At 30.6% G+C, this 12,360-nt stretch overlaps 2 protein-coding genes across 5 annotated transcripts; both read left to right on the forward strand.

Moving 5' to 3' along the window:
- Nucleotides 1–3,451: 3,451 nt before the first annotated feature.
- LOC137816342 (sm-like protein LSM5) lies at nucleotides 3,452–6,388 on the forward strand. Of its 4 annotated transcripts, none has more exons than XM_068619439.2 (6): nucleotides 3,459–3,608; nucleotides 4,507–4,558; nucleotides 5,293–5,348; nucleotides 5,453–5,576; nucleotides 5,844–5,916; nucleotides 6,083–6,388. In XM_068619439.2, the coding sequence occupies exons 3-6, from the start codon at nucleotides 5,315–5,317 to the stop codon at nucleotides 6,113–6,115; spliced, it is 264 nt and encodes an 87-aa protein (XP_068475540.1). In that variant the 5' UTR covers nucleotides 3,459–3,608; nucleotides 4,507–4,558; nucleotides 5,293–5,314; the 3' UTR covers nucleotides 6,116–6,388. The 4 variants fall into 4 exon arrangements, with proteins under 4 accessions (XP_068475539.1, XP_068475540.1, XP_090150281.1 ...); XM_090294155.1 differs by having other exon boundaries at nucleotides 4,507–4,546; XM_068619438.2 differs by lacking the exon at nucleotides 4,507–4,558 and having other exon boundaries at nucleotides 3,452–3,608.
- A 1,297-nt stretch (nucleotides 6,389–7,685) lies between these two features.
- On the forward strand, nucleotides 7,686–10,988 carry LQY1 (DnaJ/Hsp40 cysteine-rich domain superfamily protein). The gene is made up of 5 exons (XM_068619444.1): nucleotides 7,686–8,043; nucleotides 8,150–8,233; nucleotides 8,325–8,376; nucleotides 9,710–9,866; nucleotides 10,800–10,988. Exons 1-5 carry the CDS (start codon nucleotides 7,894–7,896, stop codon nucleotides 10,819–10,821), a joined length of 465 nt encoding a protein of 154 aa, XP_068475545.1. The 5' UTR covers nucleotides 7,686–7,893; the 3' UTR covers nucleotides 10,822–10,988.
- The last annotated feature ends 1,372 nt before the right edge of the window (nucleotides 10,989–12,360 follow it).

Raw genomic sequence — 12,360 nt, forward strand, 5'->3', positions numbered from 1 at the left:
AAAAAAAAAAAATAAAATATTGGTTGAGAACTCTTGGAGTTGCATACAACTTTGATGGATAGATTTAAAAATAAATATATAGTAAAGGATAAATTTATAATTAAATTATATAAAAATATATTAAAATAATAGTATTGAGAGTTGTAAGGTAGTTGTATAAAAAATGAGATTGTGTAGGTATGATTGTAAAAAAAATATTCTTTACAACATTCAGTTAAATAGTTGTAAAAGATTATTTTTTTCTTTTACTTTTAACCGTTATAATCTGGCAGAGGAATGTGAAAAATAGTGGAAATAAGAAAAAGGTAAAGCAAGAAAGAAAAATGTGCTGGTCAAAATAACTAATTTCAACTTCGACAAATTTTGAGTGATTTAAAAATTAGTATTTAAGGTAAATAGGGGAGAGAGAGGGAGGAAAAAGATAATTTATTGACCTTACATGTTTGTTGATGTTTTGGGTTGTTTTCTTTGAGGAGATAGATACGTCATTTTGGGTATCAATTCTTGAGGTTAATGTTTGCACCCATTTATATATAAATGAAAGACTCTAATCTATAGTCGATGTGGGATCTCCAACATCTAGTACTAAATTTTTTGAATTATTGAATTGATTTTGAGGAAATTTACATGGAGTTTTCATAATTTAAAGAATTAATGAGAAAAGATTCTATAATTAAGAAAAGAAAGTTGGATTGGGATAATTATTATCTTTGAGAGGTGGTGGAGTGGGAAGCACGGGTCTCTTGGAGTTTTTTTTTTGTGAAGCAGAAGAAAGCTAAGAGAAGAAACGAAGCATGTCCATGGTAGATTATTGGGTTCAAAAAGTAAAAGCTTAGAGGAAAAGAGCACTCTCATGTAATAAAGGGTCAAGTTTTATTTGAGAAAGGCAAAGGGACCCTTTGATGATATGACTATAAGGGTATCATTAATAATTTATGCATTGTAAAGGGCAAAGAAAAGGGAACCATGTGGAGATTGGAGAAGTTGATGTTTCCTCATCAAGAGGAAAAGAAGTGGGGGTGAAGATGAAAATGAAAATGAAAAAGAAAAAGAAGCAAAAGCCTTGGATTCTACGTTTCTTCTTAAAGTTTATGAGTGATCCATTTCATTGCATGTTATGGGGCATGCCAATGTTGAATATAGATATTATCATGTACCATGATACCAATTTTCCAAACTTCAACATCAATGTCCAATGTTGCTCATTCCCTCATGTGCCACCTAATTATGTCTATTTGGTAGCCTTTCACTCTCATTTTTATATATATAATACCCATCTCCTATTTCCAACTTTTTCCCTCTCTTTCACCACAACAACTCATTTCTACTTTTTTTCTTTCTTTACCCTATAAAGAATCTAACAAACACAATCATGTTTCATCTATCTTCTTTCTTTCATGGATACTTCACACTAGTTTAGTGTATTTTTCGTTTTAACTTATTTTTTTTAAAAAATAATTACTTAGTAAGAAGTAAACTTTAAACCCAATTCAACTTTATAAATTGATTTATAAATATAAGTTTACACTCATTTATATACTATAAAATGTCATAATTTCTAGTTTTTAACACATCTTTCTCATGTTAAGATTGTGAACTTGAGCGTGAGTTTTTGGAGGAGTATAAAAGGGTTGGATATTAGTTTTATACATCTGAAAGAAGAGAAGGAGAGAAAGAAAATGATATATTTTATTAATCAAGAATTATTCTTAGAATAAAAAAAACTGATATTATTAAAATAATTACAACTGATATCAATAACAACTGATAGAACCGTTATAACTTATCAAATAGTTATAATTCATAAAACAATTATAAATGATAAAACAGTTACTTACTGATAATTAAATATCTAAATTATTATACGAGATATTATTATTATGGAAAATCTGGATTATTCAAATTTGGATTTTGAATGGTGGAATTATAAAGCAAAAAACAACAAACACATGGATGGGCATATACCTAATGTGTGTTGTAATGCTATTATTGGGAATAAAATTGAAACAGCAAAGAAGGCTATTATTGTGTCAGAAATAAAATGTGCATGCATCAGATGTCACAATGTGTCTGGAGGGTGTCACAATGAAAGACAAAACCAGATTCCATAAAAATCAATACGGTTGCTATAAATTATTATTCAAGAAAAATAATTACAAAAATCTATCATTTTCATAAATTTAGCCTTTCTAAGAAAAAAATATTGCATTTGGTAGTTTAATTACGTATAGGCAGAAAAACTACAACTTATTAAATTTGAACTTGTATTTTATTTTTATGTAAAATGATAAATATTTCCTTAAATAAAAGAGATTCCAGAATATATATCTGGATTTTTTTTTCCAAAACATAACTTTTATATTTTGGAATTGATTTTAGAATGAAATTTTGATTTTTTTTTTAATTCTATTCAGAATTTTTATTTATGGAGCACAATATTCTATTATAGATTTGTTTTTCGAAAATGTATTTTTTTTATTTAGATTTTTATTTTTAGAAGAAAGAGTATTTTTGGAAATTCAAAAGTGTGTAGGGTGTAGGTTTAAAAAAAGTTGAATGTAGGAAGAATTTGCCTAGTAGAAGATGGGTGGAGCTAGGCCCACATGAGAACATGTAAGGTTTTTTTTTCCTGCACCCTTTAGTACTAACTGCACCTCCTTAGTAACAGAAAAAGACAAAAATACACTTCCTCACTACACTCTTTGAGAGGAAAAATAAGAGAAAACTCGTCTTAGAAGCTATTCTGAAAATTCTTTCACGAAAAGCTCATTCTAGAACATTCTTTTCAGAAACTATCATGTATGTGTTGAAATTTTTTTTTCAAAAATTATATTCTGAAAAGCTCGTTTCGTTCCATAGACTGTTTCTTCCTGCACCTCCATATCTTCTTCTGCCACCTCCATACACAACATGAAAATATATTTTTATCCTTTTTGTGTCACTCCCATAGAATAGTTTCCGGATCATGTAATTCGAAAAATTATTTGAAAAAAGACTTTCGGATTACATAATCCGGAAGCTAAATAAGACTTTCGGATTATGTAATCCGAAAAGTAATCATGCATCTGAAAAAAGGCTTCTGGATTATGTAATCTGGAAGCTAATTACAAATTTAAAAAATGACTTCTAGATTATGTAATCCAGAATATTATATAGGGGTCTTTTTAGAAATTCGAAAATTTATGGAGGTGAAAAAAGAAGGTATGAAGGTGCATGAAGAAACAGTCCGTTCCAGAATGTGTTTCATGTGTTCCGTAGTTCAAAAATTCGAAATTTTGTAAAGTTTGTTCTCGAAGAATCCAAAATAATCTAAGTCACTTTTAGAAAGGATAAAATAGTCATTTTAAATAGTGGGGGTGGAGGAAGAAAAGGCCGAATGTAAAAATGAAAGAGGAAATAGAATTTGGGCCGAGCCCAAAATGTATGACAACCAATTCGCTTCTCTTTCTCACTGAGTTTCTCACAGTCTCGAACATGAAATCTGAATGAAACTCTGTTCCTATTAACTAAAATTCAAATTCAAATTCAAATTCGCACAACCCTAACATTGTTTTTCCCTCTCTGAAAACCTACACTTGCCATTGTGATTGTCTTTCATCTCTTGCCGAGTAAGTTTTGGTATCGTTTTATGATTTTGGTGTTTTTTTGCTTTTATTAAATGAATGTTTGGTTTGGTTGCTATGGTGTCTTAAGCTTTTTGTATATTCGTGAATGGAGGTTAGGTTTTATTTGCGAATGAGTTGATTTACTGGTTTTGGTTCACCCGATCAATGGATGTTGCTGCTATCTGATACAACACTAGCTTCATAAATTGTTAGTGAGAATGCGACCAGTAATTTCATGTTGATTAAATTCTTTTTATTGTGGAATTCAATTCAGCCTGTTAATTTCTGACTGCAAATTCTGTGTTATTGGATTGCTAAGTCTCTTGTAGAGTAGTATAAGATGCTCCATGAAGTATTTTTGCTAGCTTTTTGAGGGTGAGTTTTCCAAGTGTTTATCAATTGGAATTCGAGCTGGTTCTTGGTTTCTCGAAAAGGGCTTCTAATGGAGGTTCTCACTAACGGGGAGTTGAGTAAAATGTACACAAGTGTTCTAGAGTGAAATCCGCTAGGTTTTTGAGTGTGGTTTGTTCCCAAGTGTTTGGGTGCTTATCAATTTTGTTTTATTTTTAATTATGTTTTACTTTCTTTTTCACATGTTGCTAGTATGAATTTTTTTTTATTCTTTATATAATTAATACTCTATATACATATACAAATTCTCTAAAAGTGTTACAAATTACTCAAAATTAACAAAAGAAAATCACTGGTGTCTTAAACAAAACATATGGTTAAATACCAACAAAAGTCGAGTATAAGTTTCCTATACAGCAGTATTCAGTCTTCTAAATACATGTCTTCTTCAAAATGTTCACGTGCTGTAAATTTCAGTTGTGGAAATTGAATAGCCAAAATTACCTCCCTAACAAAGGCCCTAACAGCTTTGTCCAAATGATTTTTTTAGGAATCAACGCATAGCTCTGGTATCCCACCCACTACATCTGGTATTCAGCCTGGTATTTGATTCACTACACTAAACTATTTCGCTATAGTGCTTTATTTTTAAACCCTGGTTTGTCAAGATACAGATTTCTTAGTTTAGTTATTTACCAAGTAACTTTGACTGTCTGTAATGATGAGATTTTTTTACGAAAACGACTGGTGGTGTAGATACCTTTTGAGGAGACCCAAGATCGGATGGTTAAGGTCCTATTCGCATCTTTGAGACCAATCAAGTAGGGTCAGCAGTGGTCTTCCTATTTCAACTTTTGAGTGCCAAAATTATCAGTAGGTCTTGATTGATATACCAAGCAAGGGTTTTCTAGACAATCTTGACAGTGGGTAATCATGGGAAAATGTCTCAGGATAGAGTTTCTTGTATTGGTAGTATTTAAATACAGATTCAATAATGCTGTAAAACATCAGGACATGGTGTGATCACGGAGGTTTTGCGGATCTATCAGAACACATATTGGTCCTTGTGTTTCCTGCTATTTTCAACTGTGTTGTTGTCATAGCTCTCAACTATGAAATTTACTAAAATTCTATTTTCATCATGAAATATTACTTATTAGGAGAGGATGGATAATTTCTGGTAGCTCTTAACATTGTTCTGGCAGATCATTGACTGACAATCCTAATTACCTATCAATTAAAGGCTGACACATTTTATTCTTTACAACATTTGTTTGGTGATAAATAAAATTTCCATCTCTTTATTTGTTATATTATTTATGTGTATCCTCCGCAGATTTTGAGAAGATTAATTTTCCATGGCCAATAATCCTTCACAGCTTCTACCATCAGGTTTCTGATTTCATTAGTTTGTTTTTGGTTTTTTATCTGTAACCAATCCAATGTAGCTTTGAAGTGTGTTTAAGAGAACTTATGATTTGCATGGAAAAATGCAGAGTTGATTGACCGGTGTATAGGTTCAAAAATATGGGTGATAATGAAAGGTGACAAGGAGCTTGTCGGCACTCTCAGAGGTTTTGATGTTTATGTCAACATGGTTCTTGAAGATGTTACTGAATAGTAAGGAACTTTGCAGCATTTCTGATTTTTTTCTCTTTTGGATTTGGATTTTGTGTTTGCCATTTTCTCTGTTATTCGAGGAACTTTGCAGCATTTCTGATTATCAGCTTGACTGTTTGAATTTGTACTTACAGAGGGGTTGGTTACCATGACTTTTGTGTCTGCATGATTTGTATTAGCTTTCGATATATGTTCATGTATGCACATGGCTATGCCTAGAGTATGTAATAAATGAATTGTTTTGTTGCTTTTATATTCATACAAAAGTGAGATCACTGCTGAAGGGAGACGTATAACCAAGCTCGATCAGATTTTACTCAATGGAAACAACATTGCCATTGTAAGTCAATATTCAATTATTTTCCATTATCTGAAATATTTGGAGTATTAATAAATCATTTCACCATGCAACTTTAGAAAGTGTCGGCAATAATCTAACATGGTTTTCAGTTGTTCCTCGTAAGTGTTACACTGGTACTAACTAACTATTATCTGGTGTAATGCAGTTGGTCCCCGGTGGTTCACCTGAGACAGAATGACAGAATGAAAAGTACTTACTCGATTACCAGTAGTAACACACCAGTTCTCGGCACACAAATCCTATAATTTCACGAGGATTCTGGCCACTAAGTTTTTGCTTCCTTAACTTTGTTTTTATAATACATGATTGTAGTGTAATAACATAAACTTTTGTCATCATGTTGAACGGTGGATTGTCCAGTGTAACAATTAATGCCTACTGATTATGACAGAGGTGTGTGCACCTTTATATTCCTGTTCCTATTTCCGTTTTGATCAGTTTTTATTCTCTCTATATTGAGTCAATTGGTCTCCTCTTTGATTCCTAATTAGGTTTTAATAATTTTTTTATCCATAGGATTTAAACGTGTCAAGAATTTATAACACAAATTCACGTATTCTATCGAACTGAGTTAAATCTTCATGACAAGTGGTTCTAATCTTGGTTTGGTTGTAATAGAGAGTGGGTTTTTTTAATCATGACTAAGTATTTATCTTTTTGGTGCTATATATAGGTGGGTTATTATTGGATTTTATTTATTAATAATGGGTAGCTTTTTTACATCAAAAATAGGATATAAATGTCTTTTTTAACTTGTTGTCTATTTATAATGTGTTAAATATAGCTATATAAAGATGTTTCATTCAAATTTGGCTATCTTTTTTATTTAAAAAATGTTATGTTTTAATATTTTATAAAGTTCTGTCTTCGTTCTTCCGAAATTCAAAACAATTTTTAAAAAACTAATTTACAAGTGGAATAAAGTCTGAATTGCATATTCTATAATCAAACAATAATTAATTTTGTCACACGTCTTACCATCAAAGTATTCATTTTTCTTATAAATTTCACTAATTTGTTTAAAAATGTAAAAAATTAAAATAACATATTATTAAGTGTTTGCAAAATGTCGTTTTTTTAACCTCGTTTCATTTAAAAAGACACGACCCATCATGGTGTTGCTAGAAATTTAAAATTTCAGTATAATTTGCGAGAATTAAAATTTTTAATAGTAAATTATGAAAATATAGATGGTAAAAGTTGTAAAAATACTAATAATAATTAAATGATAAAATGTACCATTAACATTAAAATATAACACTAAAAGTCCAAGTTACCTATTTACTCAAACAAAATACATTAGACTTATTCATATTTATTTTTAATCTTATTAAAGATGCAAAAAAAAAATGTTAGAGTTGGGCTTGCCAAAAGAATGGGCTTTGGATGATAAAATCTAGACATTTTCTTCCTGCACCTCCGTACCTTCTTCCTACACCTCCATATTTTTTGTGAGAAGTATAATTTACTTTTCTGAATTGTAGAATTTGATTTGATGAAAATATCTTTAGAACTCTACAATTTTGGAATAGAACATCTTCACAACTATACAATTAAGAATATAAAATTGTATTTTGAATGGTAGACTTCAAAATACAAATTTTGTATTTTAAATTTACTTAAGCAAAATATATGAGTATTTTTTATATTTTTGAAAATATGGAGTTTAAAAAAAAATTGTCTAAGAAGAATTTGTCTAAAATATAATAATAAACAATTGAAATGAAATGCATGATGATGATGATGATAATAGAGCCACGTGTAAGATGGGACAATGACTATGTGGTCGTTACTGCCACTGGTTTTGGTTGGATGATGTTGTTGGAAGTTTCATTGCCTCACTTCCCATTCTCAACGATTCCTTTTGAGTTCATTCAGTTCAGATACCACAAAACTCATCAAAACATAAACACAGAGATTGAACTGAACTGAATTGAAGTGAAAAGGGAGTGAGAAATGACACTTTCTCCTTCTCTTTCTCTCCCTAAGTTCCATTCTTCCTTTCTCTGTTGCCCTCTAAAATCCAAGCCATTAGCAACAAATTTTGTTCAACCAAAACCCTCTTCTTATCCACGCATTAGAGCTTTGGAACTTGATCAAAACACGGTTCTTCCTTCAACTTCACTTTTTTTCAGTTATTACTTGTTTCTACAATCTAACAAACATGATCTTGATTTCTTTTTGTTGGTTCTAATTTGTTTGTTTGTTTCAGGTAGTGGCTATAAGTGTAGGACTTGTGAGTGTGGCTGTGGGGATTGGCATTCCAGTGTTCTATGAAAACCAAATCGATAATGCTGTGAAGTGTTTTTACTCTGCACTTTACCATTTTGTATCTTTATTTTTCATCAGATTTTTTGGGTTTTGATCACAGGTTCTCTTTGTTGCAGGCTAAGAGAGAAAACACGCAGCCCTGCTTCCCGTGTAGTGGATCTGGTGCTCGTAAGTTTTATTATCTTTTATCAGAGTGCATACACTGTTTACACAATCGTAATTGTTGAATAAGGATGTGTTTGACTAGTTAACTTAATTAAGGTTATTCATAAAGTTCTTATCAAATAAGAGAACATCGACTAAAGACTGGCACATTTCATTTTTTACAAGTGGGTGTAAATCTCATCTTATAAGCAAGTTTTACGGAGTTGAGTTAGACTTAAAGTTCATTTTTTAACATGGTATCAGAGTCATTTCGAGTCTATTCTAGCGATTGTTTGTTAGACTTATCAGGTCACCCGCTATCGAGTCGTTATCGGACCATCCGTAATATATTATCTTACGCACGAGTTGTCACCCTTGGCGTGAGGGTGCAAACCTCACCTCATAAACTGTTTTTATGAGGTTGAGTTAGGCTTAAAACCCTCTTCTTAACATGAACCTTCCAAATGAGCTGAAAATAGCTTTTTAGAAGTTCTTCCAAATGCCTTTTTGGAAGTCCTAGGAGGTGGAGGCATTCACTCTCTGAGGTTCAAACACCTCCTAATTACAGCTCTTATGAGACCCCTCTAATGTGGTTGAGCCTCAGTTTTCACTTTGAATGTTCCCATTAAGCAGCTAACACAGGGAAACGTTATTTTCCATGTAATCAATCAGTGTTTATTTCAATGACACAAAAATCTGATTCTTTCCCCACAATTCCAGATATAACAAAAGGTATGTTTGAATAAAATTTTCTGTGAACACTTTTAAGATAAGAAAATAAACTTATGTAAAGTTAAAAATAATCTTCGAGAGAAACTAATATAAGGGTCCTCTTAGAAGTGTTTATGAGGAAATTTATCCAAACAAGCGTTTACAAGGTCGTCAAATTGAACCTCTTTAATTTGTGCCAGACAGTACTGTAAATGTACACTTGGTTACACAGTTGTTATCTATGTAAGAATTATGTCCTTAAGGTATATGTCTTTTTGTCCTATGGTGTGAAGATTGGCTCTAACCTGCTTACTATAGTGGAAAACGGAAACAATTCAACTATGCTGAATGTTTTCATATGATGACAGATGATTGTTGTTAGTTGAAGTGTTAACCTAACTGAGATGTCAAGTTGATGCCTAACATGAATTTTTTTATAAAAAAACTATGCTGAATTAAAGAGAATGGAGAGGAACCATTATTTTTGACAATTTGATTGTCTCATCTCAAATTGAGAGTGCAGCAAGCCAGGGATATGCTATTTCATAGATTTAGCAGTTAAACTTCTTTCTTTCCTCTGAAGTTGAGAATTCAATTGTTGGTAAGTTTTTGACCAATGTTGTTCGAATTGTTATATTGTGGCCAGAGAAATGCAGGTTTTGCTTGGGATCTGGCAATGTGACAGTTGAACTTGGTGGGGGTGAGAATGAGGTCTCTAGATGCATAAATTGTGATGGTGTTGGTTCACTCACATGCACAACTTGTCAAGGATCTGGAATTCAACCTCGTTACCTTGATCGCAGGTATGGATTCTGCAGCCTAATTTCCCTTTCTTTGTAATTTACCAACAATAGCAAAAGCCTTGTTCCATTAGATCAGATCAGCTACATGAATCATACCATGTCATTTGTCTAAAATCGTTTTGTATCTTGTATGGTCATACATTCATTTTAACATTCTCAATTATGCCACTCCTACCATATTCCCTACCCTTCTAAAGTCCAACTTTCAATGCCATAGCTGTCCCATAAAACTTCTTTCGAGTTTAGTAGACATTTTGTGATCATAAATAATCTTCAATTTTAGCCATCCACTTGCATCTTTTGTGTGCATCCTTAACAATCTTTCATCATTTTGAATTATTGATCCCAAATACTTCAACTGTGATGTTACATCTCTCATCTTTACTTTAAAATCATTTTCCTCTGACATTCTGCTAAAATTGCAGTACATATGCCCTATCTTCCTCCCGCTTAAAATCTCTCTGTTTACGAAAGAATGTCTCTGAAACTGTTGGAGAACATCGACTAGAGATAATGACTTTTCATAGTATATAAGTGGGTACAAACCTCACATTTTAAGCCAGTTTTGTAAGTTTGAGTTAGATTTAAAGTTCATTTCTTAATAAAAACTGTCTTCAAAATTACCAAGAACAAATTTAGTCAATATGCATACCATGGAAAAATTTTCAATCAACATTCTCTGCAATAAAAATAAGGCTGTACTTTAAGGAATGAGTCAGCATATAAGAGGCTAAAAAGATCAATGGTTTTGAGAAACCTTAAACTATTCTTCAACAAAAACATGAGCATTGATTTGGTTAGTGCATCTTATAGTAAAACCACTAGTCACTTCTGCAAAATAAACTGATGATAATTGTTTATAGAAAAGTGTTCAATTCAAGTCTTCTGTATTGTACTGTTGTTGACTGCTGTTTTGTGCTTCAAATTAATCAGAGAATTCAAAGATGATGACTGAGGCAAGCTAAGACTAATTGGCTCTGATTTTGGATCTGATATGAGGTTAATGTACTTATTTAATTTCTCTGATATGAGTACACACCTAATGCAACTGTCAAAATCAAAAACCATGTTCATCCTTTGATTTGTTTACATTTTAATCAGTGATATCATATTATTAGGCTCTGTCTTGAATGTTATTCTTTTTATCATCTTCTAATTTAATCCAAACATTGTACATCTACACATTCTATCAAAAATTCGTTATTTCAAATTCTTTTCAAAGTTTTCATTATTATGTTTTTATTGCTTTAATGCTTAAAATTACATTTTTAGAGGCATTTTAAGGTGCATATGGGTTGGACTAAAAGTACCAGAGTTGCTCTAGTAATTATTAATAAAACTATTAAAATTAAGTGTACACATATCATTATCAAATATATTCATACAAATCAATAATTTTATTTTAGAAATAAAATAATTTATTTAAACAAATCAATAGTTTCATCTAAATAAGATTATATTAACTGATTTGTAAACTTTGTTGGTTACCTAATTTCAAGTATGTTTCATCACAAGTACTACTAGTTCACTCGAAAAAAAAGTATAACTATTAGTTTTATTAAGTTAAAACTCGAACTTAACAAGTTTTTATTATTATTTCATTTAATAAAATAATTTGTCCTCTGCTGAAAATGTGTGTAAAAACTTATACCGTATTATACTAAGCAAGATCTCTATTAAAAACGTTAAGTATATACTAATATATTTGAAGCGCTTTACTAATATTTTTGCGTATAAAAAATCATTAAAGCTTGAAGGAGTTTGAACTAATACTTTTGCGTATAAAAAATTTGCGCATTATTGAAGAAATATAGAAAATTAACTAAATAAGTTTTATTTTAGTAAGACTTGTGGGTATAAATTTATCATTAAGTACAAAAATATTAAATGGCAATTAAATGAATACTATATATATGTTTTTGTGTGTATACTAATAAAACGATACTTTCTTATTTTATAAAAAAAATTATTATGCTTTTTATCACTGATATTTAGTTTATTTTTAAAATAATAAAAATACAAAAGATAACTTTAAAAGATTGACAATCCAAAAGGTCAATAAACATAAGTTGGAATAATTAACATATAATAGAAAGTAGGTTTAAATATGTTTTCAGAGGCTTGTAAAATGAATGTACTCGTAAAATATATACATTTTGGTTTCAATTCCGGTAAAATAATGTGTTTTCCATTCTTTTAAAATTTGAAATCACTAATTTTAGTGTCTAACAAAATTTAAAAGTTCTTTTTGAAGATTTTGATATGATCACTTTGCTTTTCGTTCAACATCTTAATTAAGAAATATCAGGTAATAAATTAAAAATAATAATTTTCAATTTGAGGAAATAAATAGACAAAATTATTTCAAAAACTAAACAAATTTAAACCCTACAATTAAGTGGATAGTAAGGTGACAGAATTTTAAAAAGAAAAAGCATGTCATGTGACAATTTTAGCCCAAAAAGAAATATCATATGTGCATTTTCTTGGTTTT

The sequence above is a fragment of the Phaseolus vulgaris genome, chromosome 1 (genome assembly GCF_051622355.1).
Source record: "Phaseolus vulgaris cultivar YP4 chromosome 1, ASM5162235v1, whole genome shotgun sequence".
Lineage (NCBI taxonomy): Eukaryota > Viridiplantae > Streptophyta > Magnoliopsida > Fabales > Fabaceae > Phaseolus > Phaseolus vulgaris.

Excerpts from the sequence above, each read along its gene's own strand:
- LQY1 (XM_068619444.1), top strand. The coding sequence starts at position 7,894 with ATGACACTTTCTCCTTCTCTTTCTCTCCCTAAGTTCCATTCTTCCTTT. Across the intron at positions 8,044-8,149 it reads TGGAACTTGATCAAAACACG|GTAGTGGCTATAAGTGTAGG; the intron begins GTTCTTCCTTCA and ends TGTTTGTTTCAG. Across the intron at positions 9,867-10,799 it reads CCTCGTTACCTTGATCGCAG|AGAATTCAAAGATGATGACT; the intron begins GTATGGATTCTG and ends CAAATTAATCAG.
- LOC137816342 (XM_068619438.2), top strand. The coding sequence starts at position 5,315 with ATGGCCAATAATCCTTCACAGCTTCTACCATCAG. Across the intron at positions 5,349-5,452 it reads TTCACAGCTTCTACCATCAG|AGTTGATTGACCGGTGTATA; the intron begins GTTTCTGATTTC and ends GGAAAAATGCAG. Across the intron at positions 5,577-5,843 it reads CTTGAAGATGTTACTGAATA|TGAGATCACTGCTGAAGGGA; the intron begins GTAAGGAACTTT and ends TTCATACAAAAG.